Source organism: Periophthalmus magnuspinnatus, chromosome 9, assembly GCF_009829125.3.
Source record: "Periophthalmus magnuspinnatus isolate fPerMag1 chromosome 9, fPerMag1.2.pri, whole genome shotgun sequence".
Lineage (NCBI taxonomy): Eukaryota > Metazoa > Chordata > Actinopteri > Gobiiformes > Gobiidae > Periophthalmus > Periophthalmus magnuspinnatus.
Window position 1 is genome coordinate 5,476,489 of NC_047134.1, and position 22,999 is coordinate 5,499,487.

The window sequence follows — 22,999 nt, forward strand, 5'->3', positions numbered from 1 at the left end:
TGGGTCTTTGGTTGTTATGATACTCGCGGTTGGAATTTCAAATATGCAATTTGGCTCCAAATTGGCCCGTATAACTGCCCCCTATAACCCCTATAACCTCGATGAGCTATGGGTGGTCTCTGGTCTAGCTTCAGTGTAGTTAGCTCCTCTCTTCAGAAAAATATAAGGCAGTGTTCACAAGTAATCTGACCAGAACTGAAAAAGCAGCTTGGATGAGCAGCAAAACGCCTTCACTCTAAAAATTTGTCCAGTTGATAGATTTGAATTTTTTCTTTTACTTACTCAGACCAGGGACTGTATAAAGAAGTGGACTAAGTGAGTGTGACATCACCCATAGCTCATTGAGGTTAGCAGTTATAGGGGCCAATTTGGAGCCAAATTGCATATTTGAAATTCCGACCGCGAGTATCATAGCAACCAACTTTTTGTCCAGTTGACAGATTTTATATTTTTCTTTTACTCTGGATCAGACCTGGACAACTGAGGAATTACACAAACATCTTGATTTGAGGTCGACTCCAGCTCACTTTACACTGAAAAACTGTGACTCCTCTCTCTGTAACTGCTGCTGTCAGACTCGTCATTTTGAATTTAAAATGTTCATATTAACCTGCTCTACATGATCTTGGTATGTTTATTTTGCCATTTTGCATTGCTAAAGGCCCGCTCCATGCTTAACCAGTGGTGCGGGTGGGAAGGGGTGTTACCTTCAATAGCCTGGCTCTGGATTGGCTCTTTGGTAGCTATGATACTCATGGTTGGATTTCCAAATAGGCCCTATAACTGGTAGCCTCAATGAGCTTCATATGACTGGAGACGAACGCTATGAGGGACGTCACAATCACGCAGTCCACTTCTGTATACAAATTATGGCCTAATCGCAGCATGTGACCATTGAAATTTTTATCTAAAAAAATTATACACACATGATATTTAAATATTCAAACAAATCAAAATCATACATGAAACAGTTGCTGCTGTTGAGTCCACCATGCTACCCTCGTTGCCATGGTAACTGAAGTGAACTGGTAACAGATGTGTGGTGTTCCCATAGCCACACAAAGTTCAGCAGTCTCACTGCACACTCCAGTGCATTTCACAGAAGTACTCCAGCAGAGAAAGAGGGGTAAAGAGCACAAAGGTGTGTAGAAGCAGAGGATGAGAACAGAGAGACAGAGAGAAGTGAGACGAAGGAGTAGAGTGGGCCAGAGAGGAGGGAGATAGTGCCATAGCAGTAAAATGGCATTGTGTAACAAGATAGCTCACATAGTAGCAGTTGTACTTCTTGATCCCCACCAGCATTCCCTGAATAGCAAGGATTTAGTGTGTGTCAAACAGCGTCTTATGTCCTTCTCTGAATGAGGCTCCTCCAGGGGGGATGCATAGAACACACTGCTCACAAGTTGAGCTATACAGTACAGGGAAGTCACAACTGAATAGAAGGAAGAAGGAGTTCATATATTTACTGCAATATTGAACAAAAAAATGAATGTTTTGTTATAGGTTAAGAATTTTAAAGGTGATGTACCTGATTTTTACTGTCTTAACAACGTGAAAAAGAGTCCAAAGTTATTCCTCACTTATCTTATGCATTCCGAGCAGCCTAATTATTCACGGTGATGAATTTATAAGCACTTTTCACAATGCTCCGAGACCATTGTGGAGTTCTGAAGGCAGCAAGCTAATGTGCACTCTCTGATTACCAGACAATAACATGCTGACCTTAAGAGCTGCTTGCACAATATATCTGTAATGGGGCAAGACAACGTTTGCTCAAATACATTTACTCTGACTTACTTAAAATTGGGTACAGGATCTAACTATAGTTTTCTGATCAAATTCAAGCAGAAACGTGTTTTATAAAGTCTTGTATATCCAAATGTAAATGGTAAAGTCACATTTTAATATTACAGTACAGCTGTCCCTCATTATAACGTGGTACATCTTTCGCAGTCTCGCCGTTTCACAGATTTTTTTGTGCAATTTTACATGCTTTTTTTTTTTTGACAGCGTATGCACGCACATTGTGTTCTGCGTCCTGATTGGCTAAGGGACTGTAGACGATTGTCAATCAATATCCTCCATGCCGTGTCTCCTGTACAGTACAGAATGCATTCAGCTTGTCAAATTTACATAAATCTTCCATCGCTAGCAGTGTGAGTCTGAAGTGCTGTATGTTTGCAAGTTTTCTCCCCGACAAAACACACAATGTCGATGAAACATTCTACACCGACAAAGGCACCTATGAAGGTTTGAACTTTGAGAGTGTTTAAACAAGAGAGAAATGTGAGAAAATGTTAATAGCTGTCTGAGAGTGTATAAGTGTATAAAGTGTGTGGTGAGGGGTTTTACAGCCTTAAAACATATAATAATTGTAAAAAATAAAGCTAACTACTTGCGGGTTATTTTTAGAACTTAACCCCCGCGATAAATGAGGGACCACTGTAAACGGTGTACCTTGCCACCTGAAAAGTTTCATAGAGCATCTTTAACATGTCTGACGGAGTTCTATGGATTTTAGATATTGCAATAAAAAAGTGTAGCTGTTCGTATATTGCAACCCCAATTACAGCAGAGCTTAAGCAGCAAGGCTAAGGATCACGTTTCCTTCTCCTTCTCAACGCCACCATGAAGTAAAGGTCCAACTGTTACAAAAGCAGAATTCTCACAATGATTCTGTGCACTAAGGAGGTAACGTAATCTGCCGTCTCCAAAGCTTTTTGTCTGAGGGATTTAAGCTGGACCACAGTCTTCACCCGAACACACATCTAGAGTTACAACACTGGAGGTCCTCGTGAAGAATGCGATGGTGCCCTTGCAGTTACTTATAAAGAAGCAATAGGTTGAGTTCACTTGACATAGCAAGTTTTTTTTAGTCTCTCTATACTTTAAAATTGAGCTGAAGGACAGGTCTGAATACTACAGTGGAATTTGCTATTAAAAGTCCTATATTACACAGAATGAACTCTTGTGACTGTTAAACCATGTTATAATGCTGTTACAACCTGGAGTTGCATTTAGTCTGTCTTCATCTCCAAAGCTCAAAACACTCCGTTACACTTTGTGATGTCATGATGTGGTAATTTTCAAGTTAAAAGGTCCTTTTACCTTTTGTTCAATAGGGATTGGCAATTCCAGGGGCTGGAATCATGCAAATGATTCCAGTGACAGTGTATGGAGTTTAAATACACAGTGGAGCACTTCCTGTATTACCACTTGTTTTCTCACACAACTCCAGGTGCCAAACAACATTTTGTTTCCGGATGAGGAAACAACATTTTAACATAGATCCAAAAATAGTGTAATATGAGCTCTTTAAATTGGCTGCAGATTTGTTAGATCTGGTTTATCTCTTTACTGCACATGAAACAAAAATTGGCACAAAGTTTAATGTTTTCTCTATGAGCGGAAATAAAAAGTAAAGTTATGTTTTCACTAAAGTTTTAGAAAGAAATTATTCAACCCTAAAAGGCGTCATAGTTTCATGTATATATATTTCTACAGGGAGAGCACAACAAGAGTACCAGCCTCTTTTTCATGAGCGCCCTGTTAAAATACAGAACAATACAAAAACAAACAAAACATAAGTGCATAGGTCCATTTAAAACATTAGAGACAGGAAACAGTGTGATTATAAATATTTATCTCCAGATTATTGAAGTGCATTAGTGGCACCAATCTATCCAGCTTTGAATGCCTTTGACATATATTCCATTGTTGGCAAGCAAAATAACCAAAGGTTGTAGTTATAGGAAGATGGTGATTGAGTTGTCTCACAGAAAGAAGGTCAAAACCTCCAGCTAAGATCCGTTCGGTGCCAGTGACAGTGAGATGGGCCAAATGCAAAGGACAAATTTTCCTACAGGAAAATAAGATTAATATGGGAAGCTTGTGGATCTAATAATACCTTAGTCTTTAAAGTGATTTTCCAGACGCTCAAAGTTGCTTTACAATTTCGTGCCTTCTTCATTCACTCCACACTCAGTGGTGGTAAGACACTATTGTGTTGTAATGGCAGGTGCGGGTGCGGACCAAGGAGTGCAGACTCGGGGCAGATTTACAGTGTTTATTTACAGTTTGTGCAGAAATAATAGTCAATAGTTCATTAAGCACACACGGGGAGCGGGAGGCAGACCAGACGGGTGTAGTACAGAGCAGGAACGGGAAAGCCTGAACCGGAACAAGGACAGGATCGGGACGAGACCAGGGCAAGCCGAGCAGGGGTAGTCCAGAGCGGGCACAGAGACGGCCAGGACCGGAGCATGACAGGACCAGGAACGGGACCAGGAAGGACCGAGCAGGAGTTATCCAGAGAGTGGGAGCCAGGGCAGGAGACGGGAAGCAAGCCGGAAACCAAGACAGGACAGGAGGCAAAGGCAAAGGGTGGACTGTACCAGAGCTGGAGCGCAGAGTCAGGAGCAGGAACGAGCTGGAGAGCAGGAATCTGGGGAGGTAGCAAAAATCCGGTAAGGCTGGGCTGACGTGAGTATGGCTCCGGGGGGTGCGACAGAGCCCCGGTCCCGGCGGCGACCGCGGCAGCCCCGGACACAGCAGGTGGAGCAGCGAGCAGCACGGCAACCTGATTAGTAAGCTGAGCCACTTGTTGAGTCAGAGTCTGATTAAAATCCAGCAGGGTCCGGATAGACTGATCGTGTTGTCCGATGATCACACCATGGTGAGAACAAGCTTGTCGCAACGACTGGTCTGGGCCCGAGTCCGCTTGGTCCATGTTGGCCAGATCATTCTGTCGTAATGGCAGGTGCGGGTGCGGACCAAGGAGTGCAGACTCGGGGCAGATTTACAGTGTTTATTTACAGTTTGTGCAGAAATAATAGTCAATAGTTCATTAATCACACACGGTTGATTACTCCGGGGAAGGGCGCTCCAGTGGGCTGAGGCACGATTAGCTAACACACCTGTGGACAATTTGGACTTTAATGACTTTATCGCTGCCTTCAAACTGGTGTTTGATCATCCGCACTATCAGACCGACGCTGCTTCCCAGTTACTGAGCCTCGACCAGGGGTCCCGGACAGTGGCGGATTATGCCATTGAGTTTTGGACGCATGCTGAAGAGGTGGATTGGACGGATAGCGTGATACGTGCCGCCTTTTTACGGGGGCTTAACGAGCGCCTTAAGGACGAGTTGATGTCTCGTGATGAACCCTCTGATCTACACGCCCTCATCACCCTTACCAACCGGATTGACAACTGGCTGCGGGCACGTCGGAGAGAGAGACGCTGGTCGCCGGCATGACTGGAGCCACGCGCCGCCCCGCCACCCCCTGTGGAGCCCATGCAGATCGACCGGACGTTCATCTCGGTCGAGGAGCGGCGACAGAGGCGTCACTTGTGGCGAACACGGACAGTTTGTGGTCACCTGCCCGGTCCGGCCAAAAGGGAGCACCCACCAGTAGCACTGGGAGTACTGGTGGGTGAGGCCGGCATCCCAGATAGCAACAATAAACTGCCAACCTGTGTGTTCGTTCGGGGACTTTACCTGTTTTAGCGCTCGTTGATTCCGGAGCAGAGAAGGACTTTATTGACGCCCAACTAGCGGAGCAACTTGGCGTCAAGCTGGAGTCCCTGGAACACCCTCTTAATGCCCAAGCTCTTAATGGACGTTTCCTGGCCCACGTGACGCACATCACGGTACCCGTCACGGTAGTTTTGTCCAGCAACCACCGTGAGGACCGGCGTTTCCATGTTCTCTCCTCCTCTGCCTCCCCGCTGGTTTTGGGCTACCCCTGGCTACATGCACATAATCCTGTCTTTGATTGGGCCCGGGGTAGAGTTTCAGGGTGGAGCTCCAAGTGCCACGCCCATTGTCTTCAGTCCACCTTGTCTCCTGCGGGGGGGGGGGGGGGGGGTTTAGCGGTTCCAGCGGTTCCACTCCTGGTCCATCTCCAGACATCCTGAACCTGTCTTCAGTCCCAGCGGAGTATCATGACCTGGGGGAGGTTTCTAGCAAGAGCAGAGCGCTTTCTCTACCCCCGCACCGCCCTTATGACTGCGCCATCGACCTCCTGCCGGGCGCTCCCTTACCCTTCAGTTGGTTGTATAACCTGTCCAAGCCCAAACGAGAGTCCATGGAGGACTATATCCGTGATTCCCTGACTGCCGGAATCATCCGCCCATCTTCGTCCCCGGTGGGTGCGGGGTTCTTCTTCGTTGCCAAAAAGGGCAAGTCGTTGCGGCCCTGTATTGATTACCGGGGTTTGAATAACATTACAGTAAAGAACAAATACCCGTTACCGTTACTTGACTCCGCCTTCACTCAACGATTGACTTTGTTGTCTTATCTTCTCACCTCCGGCCGCGGGTGACAAGGGGGCAGACGCTGTCAACCGATCACCACCGGGTGGTTGCTTGGATCCGCTAGCGGAGGAGGAAGCTGGACAGACCTGGTAGGCCCAAGTGTACTGTGAGGGTCTGTTGGGTGGGTTGTGGGACTCCTGAGGCAGCTGACGAGTACCGGCGGGCCAAGCGTGTTACGGCTCAAATGGTCACTAAGGCAAAAACTCAGGGTTGGAAAAAGTTTGGGGAGGCCATGGAGAAGGCCTATGAGATGGCCTCAAAGAAATTCTAGCAAACCATCTGACGCCTCAGGAGGGGGAAGCAGTGCTTCACCAACATTGTTTTACAGTGCGGACAGAGAGCTGCTGACCTCAACTGGCGATGTTGTAGGACGGTGGAAGGAATACTTTGAGGATCTCCTCAATCCCACCGTCACGTTTTCCGAAGAGGAAGCAGACCCGAAGATGGACTCATCCATCACCCTGGCTGAAGTCACCAAGGTGGTTGGCATGCTCCTCGGTGGCAAAGCTCCGGGGGGAGGCGAGATCTGTCCCGAGTACCTTAAGTCTCTGGATGTTGTGGGGCTGTCTTGGCTGACATGTCTCTGCAACATCGCGTGGCAGTTGGGGACAGTACTGCTGGACTGGCAGACTGGGGTGGTGGTCCCTCTGTATAAGAAGGGGAACCGGAGGGTGTGTTCCAATCACAGGCGAATAACATTCCTCAGCCTCCCCAGTTAGGTCTATTCCAGGGTACTGGAGAAGAGAATCCAACCAATAGTCAAACCTTGGATTCAGGAGGACCGCGGTCATGGAACACTGGACCAGCTCTATTGGGTCCTTGAGGGTTCATGAGAGTTTGCCCAACCAGTCCACATGTGTTTTATGGATCTGGAGAAGGCACCGTGTAACTCATAGTACCCTTTGGGGGTGCTCGTAGAGTATAGGCTCACTGAGCCCAGACCCGCAGCAGGGCGGCTTGCAAACGAGTGTGAAGCAGCTGGGATAGGAATCAGCTCCTTCAAATCCAAGGCCATGTTTCTCGACTGGAGAAAGGTGGCTTGCCCTCTTCAGGTGGGTGCGGAGTTGTTACCGCAAGTGGAGAAGTTTAAGTATCTCGTGAGGGAAGGATGAAGCGTGAGATTGACAGAGGACATGTCTGGGGTGAGGGAGTCCCTGCTTAGTCCCAGGGAGTTGTGCTTAGACTGCTGTCCTATGACCTGGCCCTGGATAAGTGGAAGAAAATGGATGGGTAGAATCGATTGGCTGTGATGGTATTAGCACTTAAGGACATTAAACACCACCCTTCTATCATTACATTCTATACATTCTATCATCAGCGCTCTCTCTCTCTCTCTTCACTTTGTTTACCCCGGTCTGTCATGTATCACCGTCTGTGCGATCTGCAAAGGTCAAAGTTCACATATGCGGGAATAACAAGGAAGGATGCAAGGCAGGAGGAAAGTGGTGGGAGGGGGTAGTTAATATCAGTTACCATGGCGACCGGCAAAAGCTAGAAAGCGCTTAGAAAGAGGATTGATTGTGCATGAGTGTGCATCTGTGTAATCTGGCTGTGTGTTGTCCTGCTTGTCGATACTCACCGATTCTGACTCGGGGTGACGTACGGGGGCTAAAAAAAGGCCCACGATAAACAGGGATAGGTTACACAAACATAATTTATTTTAGGGAGTAATTTTAGCCATGGAAAATAGCATTTGTTTGTGTTTCTAATGCAGAAATAACACAGGGCTGTACTTTTAAACTCAGTAACAGCAACCTCATCCTCCCAGAATTCTTGTTATCCAAATAATGTCATGCAATAATAACAAAAAAAAACTGAAAATAGCTCGGCCTTATTTGGAATCACATAGTTTTCCCAAAGTAAGAGTATGGAATTTCAGGTAAGCAGCAAAGCGTCTTACTAGTCACACAACATTTATCTTTAGTATCCAAACCATAGACTGTATAAAGAAGTGGACTAAGTGAGTGTGATGTCATCCATAGCGTTCGGCTCCAGTCAAATGAAGCTCATCAAGGCTAGTCATTATAGGGGTGAGTTTGAAACTGAGTTCCATATTTGGAATTCTGCCCACGAGTATTATAGCAACCAAAAGAACAATCTCGAACAGGCTGTTGAAAGTAATGCAACCAAGGGGGCTCAGCACACAGCTCTCCACAGGGCTGTGTGCTGAGCCCCCTCCTGTACTGTCTCTACACATATGACTGCAGCCCTGCCAGTAACAGCAACCTCATTGTGAAGTTTGCTGATGATACAACCGTGGTCGGGCTCATTTCAAAAGGTGACGAGACGGCCTACAGAGAGGAGGTCCTGAAGTTGACTGCTTGGTGCTCGGAGAATAACCTTGCTCTGAATACCAAGAAAACCAAGGAAATCATCATCAACTTCAGGAGGCACAGCACAGACCTCGCTCCCCTTTACATCAATGGCGAGTGTGTGGAGAGGGTCCACACTTTCCGGTTTCTTGGTGTTCTCATCTCAGATAATCTATCCTGGACTGAGAACATAATAGCTATCACCAAGAAGGCTCAGCAGCGACTACACTTCCTGAGGGTGCTTAAGAAATATGGATCAGACCCCAGCCTGCTGCTCGCATTCTATCGGGCATCTATTGAGAGCCTGCTGACATACTGTATTACAGTCTGGTATGGCAGCTGTACCATGGTGGATAGAGAGAGGCTTCAGAGGGTGGTCAAGACAGCCCAAAAGATCATGGGCTGCCCTCTCCCCTCTCTAATGGATATTTACACCTCCCGCTGCCTCAGCAGGGCCAAAAACATTAAGGACAGCTCCCACCCTGGCTTTGATTTGTTTCACCTGCTGCCCTCGGGAAGGCGCTACAGGGCCATTAAAGCAAGGACCACTAGACTCAAAAAAAGTTTTTTCCCAAGTGTCATAACCCTGTTGAACTCACGTATGCACTGACCTCCGACTTGTGCAATGTTTAAAATAGTGCAATATTTTTATTGAGTGCAATAAGGTCGTTTGTGTGCAATATTTAATATAGTGCAATATTTGATTCAGTGCAATATGTCTGAGTGCAATATTTGATACAGTGCAATATTTAATGTAGTGCAATATTTAATATAGTGCAATATTTATCAGTGCAATGGTTAGTATAGTGCAATACTTGCTCAGTGCAGTATGTGACTCTGCAGTATTTACTGTAAATCTTGTTGAGAGTTGTAGTCTGGGGTGTTTTAATGTTTTAATGCTTTAATGTTTTAATGTCTGGCACTAGCTATCTTAGTTATATTGTGTTAGAGTGCTCCATGTCTGTTTGTATTGAAGGGTGAGTTGTTTTTAATCTCGCTGTGCATATGTATGGTGTTGTACATATGTATAGTGACAATAAATGCATTCTATTCTATTCTAACCTGATTTGCCTGTGATTAATGTTCATGATTCATGAACATAATAGTGAAATAGTGTATGAACCCGCTCTACATGATCCTGGTGTTTTTATTTTGTTATTGTGTCCGTAAATCAAGATATGAACATTAGTAACAGACAAATCAGGCACCTTCTTCCCCCATGGTCACTAGCAACAGGTTTGATTGACAGCGTCACTAAGCGCAAGCTCCCGGCTAAATGAGTAGTGCAGGAAGGGGTGTTACCTTTAACAACCTCGCTCCAAATTGGCTCTCTGGTTGCTAAGTTATTTGTGGTCGGAATTCCAAATATGGAACTCAACTACAAATTGGCCTCTATAACTGCTAGCCTTTATGAGCTTCATATGACTGGAGTCGAAAGCTGTGGTTGATGTCGCACTCACTTAAGTCCGCTTCTTTACACTTTTCATTCCATCTACCTGCTTGGAACGTCTTAAGTCTATGCAGTCTAGTCACTGGACCTGAGGCATTTTTTCTTGTTGGTTAAATCTTGCAAACCTTGACAAGAAAACTGTTGTACGGCTCTATATAAAACCAGTATTCCCTTAGTGCGATAGAGTTTGCAGTGTTCTCAAGGTCAGTGGGGGATTTGACTGAACCAAAAGCAAACAGAAAGAGGAGAGGAGGTGAATAACCCTTTGAAAATGTAGATATGATTAAACAATGAGAGAAAACTAAGACTGTGGGAGCTGGGGCTTGTACCTGGCCTGGATTATGCATGGTCATAACCAGCTATGTGCAAAGCTACATTATATTAACATACCATTATACATAAAGATTAGAACAAAAAGTGCTCGTACCGTTGGAATTCCTGGATGATCGAGCCAGTCAGCATATATGGAACTTAGGGTGAGGCCTTTTCTGGAACACAGTAGAACCAAAATTAACAATAATATTTGTTATATCATGTAAAACTCTGGTATTTTATTTCGCGACTGTGTCCACACACACAATTGTGAAATAAAAATACCAGGATCATATAAAGAGGGTTAATACAAACATTTTAAGACCAAACATTACAGCAGTAATTACAGAGAGAGGGGCCACAGTTATTCAATAGAAAGCAAACGAGTCAGAGTTGATGGAGCCGTAAGTGTGCCCATGATCACTTCCTATTTGGAACATGGTGGCTAGCAGGTTAGCAATGTCTATTTATGTATACAGTCCATGATGGAGATAAGCTTAACGCCATACTGTGAACAATTGTAAACAATGCAATAACATATACATTTAGACAAGTAGGTAGCGGACCATCCACCCGAAAAGTTACACAGTCCAGTTTGAACGTTATTGTCGTGAAAACTTATGTTTGGAAAGCTACAGAGAGGTCACGGTTGACTTAAACAAAGCCAGATCCACCCATTCACTCCACACAGGTGAAAGTATGAGCTTGCACATGGATTACAAAGAAAAAATGCCTTATATCACTCACAGTGCAAACACAGAGAACAGACAACCAAACACTGCACTGGCTCAAGTACACATGCAAATCCCCACCTCCCCCAAGATCATCAATTTTGTCAGCTACAGGAAAATTCCAAACATGAAAGCCATTTGGCTATATTTGTCTTGTCATGATCTGCCAATTAAATAGGAAAATAGATTCTTTCACAGTGTTTTTCCACTAGTGGTACAATCAGACTGGAAATACAAAGGCGTTTAAGAAATCTTAGGTCCACGGTATGTGTTTATGAATGGATACAAGAGTTCAAGGCAGAAATTAGTTGCAGTGGAATGAATGGGTTCTTTTAAACACAAACAAAATTGAGAAATTTAGCAAATCTTGGTTGTGTCTGAATTTCCACACTATTCCTACAGGGGCACTATTTACGGGGTCACACCATTTTTTGTGGTGTCTGAATGTCCAGTGAGTGAAAAAGTAGTGTGGTAAAAATTTCCCACAATGCGCCTTGTACCAATGTAGTGTATAGTGCTGGTCACTAGACCGGTAACTATAGACCAGAATACATTGCGAGACTTAAAAAAAAAACAAAAAACAGGTCTTTACTTGGACATAGCACAACTAAATGAAGCAGATAGAAGTGCTGGTTTATCGCTCTGTTGACCCTGATTATGAATAAAACACTCTTAAATAAATTGTTTCTGTGTAAAGTTACCAGTGTTAGGCACTTGACAGTGCGAGGCATTTTTTAAATTTTATTTACGTGAGATCCATCTTGGCATAAACTTTTATGATTATTATTAGTCCACGAAGACTTTGCCAGTCCAATCTGATGATTATTTATGACACAAATCAAGTTTTTTTTCACTCAAACGGCAGAGTCAAATTACCTGAATATAGTGAACTGTGTGTCTGAATCTCTCTGTGAATGTGTGTCTATAGAGTCTGATAGAGTGCATGGGCTGGGGGTGACATTCGGACACAGAGTTTGTAACTAACATTTTGTAACATTACACATTTGTGTTTTGTGGGTAGTTTATGCCGGAAGTTGCCGTAGGCACCAACATCATCATTGGGATTGTATTATTTTACATGGGGCCGAACTTCTCCTATATAAGTTCTATCTGGACAGAGCTGCTTTACAGAGAATCAGTGCTATGCTCACTGGTCACTTGACCAAATTTTTACACAAATCAAACTATTTCACATCAGATTTTAGCGGCAAAACTTTTAAAAATTCTGCATTGAAATGAATGGCATTCCCACTTAACTGGCAGTGCAACCACAAAGAAAACATTGTGTAGTTGCATTTAGTGCGCGGTGCCAAAAAAGGTAAATGGGGAAACAACTTATGAATTTATAGTATTTTAAATAGATTTAGTCAGTTTACTTTGGTAAGTTATTGCTAAAAAAATGTATAGGAAATCATTGATTACTATCAATTTGTGATACTAAGGATACTCAAGGATACTCAATACCGATTCCAATATCATGATGATAATAAAAACAAAATCTTTCTGTAAACAATATTCTGTGATTTTCCACATTAATGGTAGTACCTTCTTTTATATGCCCATGTGGCTTTATATCTGTGTAATCCCTCAGAGCGAGGTTCCATAGTGGTCCATGGGTCTATACTAGTCTATGTGTCTTATGCTTGTTCTGATACAGCTCAAGATCATCCTAAAGCTATTTAAGAAAGTTTCATTTCTGTCCTGTGAATGGGACTAGCATCGATACCAGCAAAAAATGAGTATCTAGTTTCGATACTAGTTTTACTGCCAATAAGTATCCTATTTCTGGCTAAACCAGATCTAAACCAGGTCTATAATAAGACTATTCCAGGGCTAATCTAGGACTAAACAGGTCTAAAAATGGACTACATCATTCCCACTGTATTTCTAAACAAGAAATGACCCAAAGGAGGACAAAAAGTGGATAAAATGAACTCTAAACCCACAAACTGAACAGCAGATAGAGGAACTTGCTCAGCACAGTTTGAGAAACATCGACATAGGGAGAATAGAGAGTCAAAACCCATTGACTCAAATAAAAATCACTTGCATACTGGCTGAATGTAATCCCATGTTCAGCTCATAAGGGAACATCTGCTGCTCTGATATGGAGACTCTGCGTAGCCGGATTAGAGGGGATTATGTTAGCATACTTTCTTGTGTGGCAAACAAAACCTTAATGCACTTAAAACATCACCTGACCTGTCACACTGTGGGTAATAAGACTAAAACACAAAAGCGCCTTAGGCCTCCACAAAGCAGGAAAGTCCCACTCGCATTTTCATCTTGCTCCACTAATCCCGTTTTAATCTGTTGGTTATTACCTTAATGGTGTTTGGATGAGACGCTACAGCTGTTTGATGCATGGAAAATGCTGGTTTCCTGTTAGGAGCAATCAATAAAAGAACTGGGAAGTTAAAAATGCTAGCTCTGTCTCGGGGGTCGGCTGTTTACAAAAATAAGCATCAGACACGGAAAACTGAGTGTAATCAGGAGTGCTTTGGACGAGGTGTGGAGCACTGCTACTTCCACAATGACGGAGAGGAGAGGGACTGAAAAGTCAGGCTGAAGAGGAGGTTAATGAGCCAATCAGAGGGAAGAGAGACGTGAATGATGAGGCGTGGAAGGGAGTGAGAGTAAATTGTAGAAAGGGAGAGTAAATTGGAAAGGAGGAGAAGAGAAGGAGAGCAGAAAGAGAGTGGTAGGAGAATAGGAGGAGAGCAGGAGGATGACGAGAGGAGGAGCGCAGTAGGAGAGGAGGAGTAGAGGAGAATGGGAGCAGCAGGAGGAGTAGAGCAGAAGGAGAGAAGGAGAAGAGAGGAGGAGGAGAGAGGAAAAGAGTGGAGAAGACGGAGGGGGGGAGCAGGAATAGAGCAGGAGGAAAGCAGGAGGAGATCAGGAAGAGAGCAGGAGGAGAGAAAGAGGAGAGCGGGAGTAGCCCATATCCACTTACACTGGATTATTGTGAGTGGATGGGAGCGCTGCTGCTTTAGGGAACCATGCTTTCACAGTGGGACATACTCACTGTAGCAGAGCCAAAGTCAAATTAGCACACGCCCAAGAACTAATTTCCTGTATTCTCCCAGAAATTAATGAGAAAAAAAAAACATTATTTTGTTTCAGAGTTGAGGCACCAAGTTTAAAGTTATTAATGAGAAAAATCTATTTAAAGTTTTTGCAGAATAAACAGGTCTGTTTTTGTGCCGAGGGCACCAACAAGAAGCATTTAGAAAATACTTTCATTGAGAATATTGTACTAACAAAAATGCTTTGGTTTTATACAGATATTTATATGGATTTATATAGTACATTAGACTCTCTGAGGTTTTTGCATTGGATTATTCATTCATTCTAATAATAACAATAATACATTTTATTTATATAGCGCTTTTCAAGACATTCAAAGACACTTCACAATACATAGAAGAATAAAATATCACAAAATTTACAACATAAAATCAAACATTAAAAGCAAATTTAAACAGGTGAGTTTTGACTTCTTTATTTAAGGTGGGGAGGTCAGAGCAGTCACGGAGGGGTTTAGGTAGTGAGTTCCAGAGAGTGGGGGTAGCGATAGTCTAGCGATAGTCTCCATAGATAGTTGTGGTAAAAGTACTTTTTGTCTATTAAAAGTACTTTTTGTCTATTATTCAGTCACTCCATATTCTATTGTAACCACAGCTGCCCGAGGCCAGACTGACAGAAGTAAGGCTGCCAATCTGCACCATCAGCCTCTCTAGCCACCACCAAAACACACATAGCAACAACTCTATCAACTGTTGCTTCATGGGTTCCAGGCATAGACTGTATACATAAATGGATAGAGCTAACCTGCTAACTGCTGTGTTCCACATAAGAAGTCAGGATGTAACCGCTTCTGGCTTCATCGACTCTGGTCTCCAATTCACTTTTTCAGTATTGAAAACTGTGGCCCCTCTCTATAACTGCTGCTGTCAAGCTCGTCATTTTGGGCTTAAAATGTTCATATTAACCCATACCCATAACCCATATTGATCCTGGTGTTTCCCTGAGGTCAATCCCGCTAGCATTAGGAACAGATTTGATTGACCAGCCTGCAAAGAGCCTGCTCTGTGCTAAACCAGTGGTGCGGGCGGGAAGGGGCATTCAACTTCAACTGCCTTGCTCTGGATTGGTTCTTTGGTTGCTTTGATACTCGCGGTCGGTATTCCAAATATGTAACTCTGCTCCAAACTGGCCACATTACATAACTGCTAGTCTTGATGAGCTTCATTTGACTGGTGCCGAATGTTGTGGGTGACGTCACTTTCAATTAGTCCACTTCTGTATATCAATCAATCAATCAAACTTTATTTCTATAGCACCTTCTAACAACCCAGGCTGCCCAAAGTGCTGTACAACGTTAAAAAACACAATTAAAAACAATAAACTTCATACAAATCAACAAAGCATATTACATCATTAAAATAAAGAGTCACAGGGCCACTAAGTGCTGAAAGCCATTCTAAATAAATAAGTTTTCAGTTTGGCTTTAAACAGAGGCAGGTCAGAGATGGAACGCAACTCTGTGGGCAGTGAGTTCCAGAGTTTTGGACCCGCCACTGCAAAAGATCGATCGCCCCACTGTTTGCACCGGGACCGGGGGACCTCCAGCAGATGTTGCCCAGCAGATCGTAGAGTTCTGCTGGGTTGGTGAGGGGTCAAAATGTCACATAGATAAGAAGGTGCAAGACCATTTAGTGCATTAAAAACAAACATTACAATTTTAAAATGAATTCTGAAGTGGACAGGAAGCCAGTGCAAAGAGTACAGGACAGGGGTGATGTGATCATGTTTGCGACTGTTTGTGAGGAGGCGAGCTGCAGCATTTTGCACAAGCTGTAAGCGGTGAAGTCCAGCTTGGTTAATCCCTGCATAGAGAGCATTGCAATAGTCTATGCGGGAGCTGACAAAGGCGTGGATGGCTTTCTCCAGGTCACCACAGCTCAAGAAAGGTTTCACTTTCGCCAGGAGGCGGAGCTGAAAAAAGCTTGCTCTGACCACAGAGTGTATTTGTTTGTCAAATTTTAAATCACTGTCCAATTTCACCCCCAAGTTTTTGACAACATGATTAAAATGATATATATAGGCTATGCTTCTAGGGCTGCTCAAGATAAGAGAAAATGTGGTTTTAGCTGCTCATTAGTGCCAGAATTGCAGTGATGTGTTCCAGCAAATGAGTAAGAAAACCCTTTATGACAGTGGTCCCCAACCACCTGGCCAGGGGCTGATACCGGTCGTTACACATTTGCTACCGGGCTGCACAAAAACAGTAAATAATTTATCAGCGACCGCGTCTTCTCCAACGTAACTTTTGCCAGTCCCCCATGAACCCTTGATTATTGAAATATATATATATATATATATATATATATTCAAGACATATGTATGTTTTACTGGTGCACAAAATGAATCGTGCACTCACTGTGTTCAAAGAATGAAACCAATACAATGCATGAACTCACAACAAATTACATACATACCTTTTTTAATACTACCACACTGAAATTATTTTAATTTTTAACCTTATGTATTCCAATAATGAACTTATTGTATTTATGCTATTTATTATTTTTAACATTTTAACACACACCCATCATCTAATTTCCATCAGGCTAGAATAATAATGAATATTTACTGCAAATCAGTGTGGCTTCTGCTGTTGCCTTTGAGAGACCGGGTCAGAAACTCGTGGCTTCACCTTGGCAAGTGCCACTCTCATGTCATTTTCACAGCAAAGTCTGTTCCTTTTCTTCGTTTTTATGTTGTTTTATGTTTTTATGCCGTTCAAACGGCTCATTTAAGTTGGGCAGGTATTTCAATAGACGCATCAAAGGGTGCATTTGTTGAATTGGGCCAGTTCGATCGAACCCAGGTTAAGAACTACTGCCATAGATATGTAATGAAAATCCTGATAGAAAATCGCCACAGAAATCTATTTGATGTAGTGGCAAGTATATTATCTGCTCTTGTCCGCGATCACGTATAACACATCAGACAAGCTAGTGAAAATGAGCCAAAACAAAAGTCTTTGGAGAGCTTTTTAACAAAGGGGAAAAGGCCAACTAAAGGAGCCAGAAGAGGAGACTACGACCTCCAAGAAAAAGAAAGCTAAATTTAACAGACAGTACCAGGAGTCCTACTTAAAATATGGGTTTGTTGCTACAGGTGACTCTCACGTGGTGTGTCCGCTCTGCATAATATGTGGGAAAAGCAAATGATGGAATGAAACCTTCAAAACTACTTTGGCACATGGAGACTAAGCACCTGAAATTAAAAGATAAGATTTAGAGTTTTTTTAAAGAAACAAATGTGACCAAGAAGGAAAGAAGAAACAAGTGCAGGGCTCCCACTGATGCAGCGGTATGGTGAGTTGTATTTTTATGTAATTAACTTATTTTTGCCATATTTATCTGCCACGCATAGAAGGCCGGTCCGTGAAAATAAAACACATTATTCTGGTCCATGGTGCAAAAAAGGTTGGGGACCCCTGCTGTATGACATCTATCATTATATTACTATGGGGAACTGGGGGAACATTGTCTTAAAACCAGAATGCCTACTATAGTGCCAGGCATCTTTACTTTAACCCATGGGTTACTTTAACCCACAACCCATTTTTGTCTGAAATAATGAAAATATAAATTAATTTTTTCATGTCTTGTTCTAATTGCTCCATAGTTCCTCATAGTATTTTTGGGAGGAGGCATGTTTTATTATTAAGCAATTAGCCCATGGCCATTAATCATTGTGACGTACCTACCTCTCAATGTCAGGAAAAGTAAACAGCACCATTTTCAGGAAGTCCTGTCCAAAATAGAGACATAAACAAAAGCATGTTAGCATGAGCTGACACGGGAGCAGAGCCAAAGAAACAGAACGGCGTAACTGATCTGGAGACAGGAGGCCAAGGTCAATTGGTGTTTATACTTGATCCATTATTTAAAGCATGGACAGCGGTTAGAGGCGAGGAAACAGGAGCCAGGTGGAAGTCATCCCACGCCACACAAACAGGCCCAGGTGTGATTCCTCAGTTATGTAAGTCCAGAGGAATGGGCATATGCTAACGGCTAATGCACCAATTTAAGAAGTAATGGCAGCTGACCACACAATTATATAACTGTGAAATTATACAGTTTATGAAGTATTGTCCAGCTCCAAATCACCCTTTAGGTAACACATTCTAATAACAACACACTGATTAGTCTTACGTTAAGAATATATATGCTCTGAGTCTCCCCTCCCTTTGCTCTCCATGCTAAGTCACTTCCCCTTCAAAGCACTATCAGCACAATCAGCATACTTCCAACTAAAGAAATTACTGCACATTACATCAGGTTTGTGAAGTTGTTGTGCATTCTGACCAAAACTGAAGGAGCGGCTTGGATGAGCAGCGAAACGTCTTCACTCCTACAAGATTTGTCCAATTGACAGATTTAACTTCGTTGTTTGTTGTGTACAGTTTTGTATCATGTTTTTGTATATTTATGGAGAATTGTCGTGTGGGAGCATGGGTGATAGGCTTGTGGGCAGAGCCTTGTACACCAATACAATACTTAATTCATAATGAACAAATATTTTATTGAGAATGACTCAGACGTAGTGGTGTAGTTACAAGGGTTGTTGATACAGATACTGGTATAGGCAAAAGCTCCAGTACGGTAAATTTTTCAGGTATCGGTATCAGCGAGTACTCAAAATGCCAAGCAGATACCACTTCGATAAATGGTTACATTTTTATATAGTGCTTTTCCACCTTCAAGTCACCCATTCACACACACCCATTCAGTGTAGGCAGACACTGGGAGTGAGGTGGGTTAAGTGCTTTGCCCAAGGACACAACTGCAGCATTCATTTGTGGGAGCTGGAATCACACTGACAACCTGTGGGTCAGTGGATTGGACTGCTCACCAAATGAGCCACTGTCATGGTTTGAATGAGTGACAGGTCCATTTGGACAAATCACAGGAGGGCTCAGAGGCAGCAGATGGCATATAGTTTATAATGGTCATAGATCAGGATAAAATCGAAATTGTGAGATCAAGATTTTGAGACATTAATATATGATTTTTTTCTGGCATATCACCCACTCGTATATCAAACACGCAAATGGAACATCCAGGTGTAATATCAGTTGCGAGGCCCCCAGACGACCTAGCATTAGCTAACACGCTAATCTCACATCCAGCTGTAGCCACTTCAGCTATTGTAAAACAGCTCCCAATTAATTTATGGAAATAACACGATGCCTTAGAGACAGGTCATATTAAAGAGGTTTAAATCGGAGCTAGAGTTTTATTAACGCACTCTCGGATGGCTGCGAGTCAACATGCTACACGGTCTGTTAACTTAATTGAGAGGAGATGAGGTCGCTCCCGCCGCTCCTACCTGAGAGAGGATGAGCTGTCCGTGGAATTTCTTCACAAACACTTGGAAGAAATCGATGAACTGTTGCTCTCCGACCTCACTGGCCAGGAATTTGAGGAGGAAGTAGCCCTGGAAATATAAATAATATAACTTTCACTCAAGCTTAATTCTATTCATTAAAGAGGAGGTATTTTACTTCTATGGGGCATTAAAGAGGGGGTATTTTACTTCTATGGGGTACTGAAGAGGGGATATTTTACTTCTATGAGGTATTAAAGAGGGGATGTTTTACTTCAACGGGGTATTACAGAGGGGGTGTTTTACTTCTATGGGGTATTAAACCGGGGGTATTTTAATTTGATGGGGTATTAAAGAAGGGGTCTCTTACTTCTACGGGGTATTAACTATAACACATAACATATTAAGATCACCATGTTTTCTTTTATTGTTTTGAAAATGTTATATTCATCCAAAACAACGTATTAACATGTTTTTTAAGTTTCACTTTCATTTGTGATGCTCTGAGTTCCTCCTCCCTTTGCGCTCTGTGTTAAGTCACTCCTCCTTCAGAGCACTATCATTATACAATCAGCGTGCATCCCACTAATGAAACTATTGCACATCACAACAGGTTTGCTATCTATAGTTTTCTATCATGTTTTTGTATATTTATGGAGAAATGTCATGTGGGAGCATGGGTGACGTAGGCTTGTGGGTGGAGCCTTGCACAGAATCTTGCAGCTAACAGTAATGAGGGTTCATATAGGGCCTGGGAGAGATTGCTAGATTACTCAAACATGCATGGATGACATCTAAAACCTCTTCAGGCATGTCTTTAATGAGGGAAACATGGTAGAAAATGGTAGAAAGCTTAAAAAAAACAATTTTGCAGGATACCACCTATTTAAAACCACAGTATGGAACTTTTTTAGCCAAAATATACTAAAATATACGCTTTTTGGGGTTGTTTTTACAGCAAAAAAAAAAAAAAAAGTTCTTATTCTGAGGGCTTACATTTCCACAAACATGACAGTTATTTGGCCTGGAGGAGGGCCTAATCCTGCTTGTTTCCAAGGCTATGTAGTTAATTTGGCTGTAATATTCCATTCCTATCCCCATGGAGAAAGTTCCGAAGTATGTTTTTAACTTTGTATTTCTGTTCATGCAGGTGATCCAGAAAATTGCACACTGTATCTTTAATATGGACAATGCAGTCATAAAAAATACAAAATAAATTAAAACTGCAAGCAGTGATAAAGGCCCTCACCACCCCTTGCAACCGCGGGATACACGCCACCGCGGAGATCCTGCCTTTCGTTCCCGCTTACATCGCTCCTCCTCCCAAAATCAGCGACTAAGTAATACTACTCCATTCATTCCAATGGGAGCATTTATGACACTGTCACGCCTGCACGGTTGGAAATACAAGTATGTCTTCATTGGCTTTTTTGTTCAGTATGATGAGAGGAATATGTGTACCAAATTTCAATGGTCTATGACACAGTAATTATTTTTAATCCTTGTTGACCAAAACCCATGTATTTCAATGAGAAATGTCAGACGTTGCCATGACAACACCTTTCAAAATAGAGGTATGGTGTCATTGACTTTTTTGTTCAGTATCGGAATTGGGATGTCCATGCCAATTTTCAAATGTTTGTGACAAAGTAATTTTTTTATGTGCCATTTAAAAATTTCAAGGGGGCGCTGTGGAGTAATGTATTATCTGATATGTATAAATTGCATATCTATGCACTCAGATCAAGATTTTGAACAAAATGTATATTAATGCCGAAAAATGGGAAACTGCATGTTTTTGAGTTACACACAATTAACAACTTCAAAAAAATTATTTTTTTCTTTGCAGGTTGGCCACACCCACATTTTATAACTTCCATAAATTCCAAAAGAGTTCCCTATAATCCCACATGGGTCTAGTTCATTTTGACCAATTTGCATGTTTCTTGAATGAAAATCTGAGGCGCAAAAAATTCAAACGTGAGAGGTAAAATTTTGAAAAAATGGGGTTCCGCCCACAGTGGCCGACTTCCTGTAGGGTTTAGGGTGGGGTCATAATATAATTTTGTACTTGTCTTGACATGTTCTATGTTTGTACCAAATTTCATTTGTCTACGATGAAAAAGGTCTCTAATTGCCGCAATGTATTTCAAATTTTGAGGTGGCGCTATTGAGTCATTTTGAAACATAAATTTTTTTGAACATCAAAATAAAAAAAATTTCACCAACCTTGAATTTTGGGTTCAATAAAATTGACTTTTCGTTAACGTTCAGGGGGTCAAAAGTGAATTCAAAGTCGCGAGCAAAATAATAATAATAAGAAGAAGAATGGAAACGCATTTTCCACCCATTATTTTTCTCCTAAACCATAACAGCTACAGTCATGTGACTTTCTCACATTATGCCCCATCACAAATAAGGCACCTGTGATTTTTTTCACACGTCCACGTTAAAGCGTTTGTCTTCTACGAATTTTTGAAAATGAAATTTGAAGAGGGCACTAGAGAGCCATTTTGTGAGAGAATGCCTTAACTTGCATATCATTGCGTTCAGCTCACAAATGTGCATAAACGCTGTATTAGTGTTTTCCCAACAAAAAATGTGTGAAAGAGAAATATTTTTTTTGAAATATTCCAAAAATTGCTATTTTGTTGAAAATTCACCCTCACCACACCCAAAGTCATAATCAAAATGTAATTGATAAACTTTAATCACACACGGGTTTAGTGGGATTTGACCAAATTTGAAGTGTTTGTGATTAAAACTGTGCGAGAAAATGTCCTGAATGTGAGGGTGTGCACTTTTGTCATTCCCGGGTTTGTTCCAATATGGCCAACTTCCTGTACATTTTAGGGCGGGGCCATAATATCATTTTTGTCATGCCCCGACATGTACTATTTTTTGATGTGAGTTTCGGATTTTTACGTCCACTTTTTTCTGAGTCGGACTCCCATTGGCCCCATGAAAATCAAAGTTTGAGGTGGCACTACTGAGTCATCTTTCATTATTTTTTCTCGCGGTCTTTTGTGACAATTAGAGATCGTCGAGTTCTAATTTTTGACACCACTCACTGCCATGTCGGGGCGTGTTTACTACTTGATTTTTGCCATTTTCCACGCTCCGGACATGGTTTAAATGAGTCTCTCGCCGGGACGGAGTCCCAGGCTCGGGCCTAATAATGGAAATTTTTTTTCCACCCATTATTTTTCTCCTAAACCGTAACAGCTACAGTGATGTGACTTTCTCACATTGTGCCCCATCACAAATAAGGCCGCTGTGAATTCTTTCACACGTCCACGACAAATCGTTTGTCTTCTATGAATTTTTGAAAATGAAATTTGAAGAGGGCGCTAGAGAGCCATTTTGTGAGCGAGTGCCTTGATTTGCATATCATTGCGTTCAGCTCACAAATGTGCATAAACGCTGTATTAACGTTTTCCCAACAAAAAATGTGTGAAATAGAAATATTTTTT

At 42.3% G+C, this 22,999-nt stretch overlaps 1 protein-coding gene across 1 annotated transcript in view; it reads right to left on the reverse strand.

Moving 5' to 3' along the window:
- The window catches only part of aopep (aminopeptidase O (putative)), a 365,924-nt gene that overhangs the window by 170,145 nt on the left and 172,780 nt on the right, over nucleotides 1–22,999 (reverse strand). The window contains exons 12-14 of the mRNA XM_055224341.1: nucleotides 19,530–19,637; nucleotides 17,905–17,948; nucleotides 10,508–10,568 (exon numbers count right to left, since the gene is read on the reverse strand). Coding sequence (XP_055080316.1) covers nucleotides 10,508–10,568; nucleotides 17,905–17,948; nucleotides 19,530–19,637 — 213 coding nt within the window. The remainder of the gene's footprint in view (nucleotides 1–10,507; nucleotides 10,569–17,904; nucleotides 17,949–19,529; nucleotides 19,638–22,999) is intronic.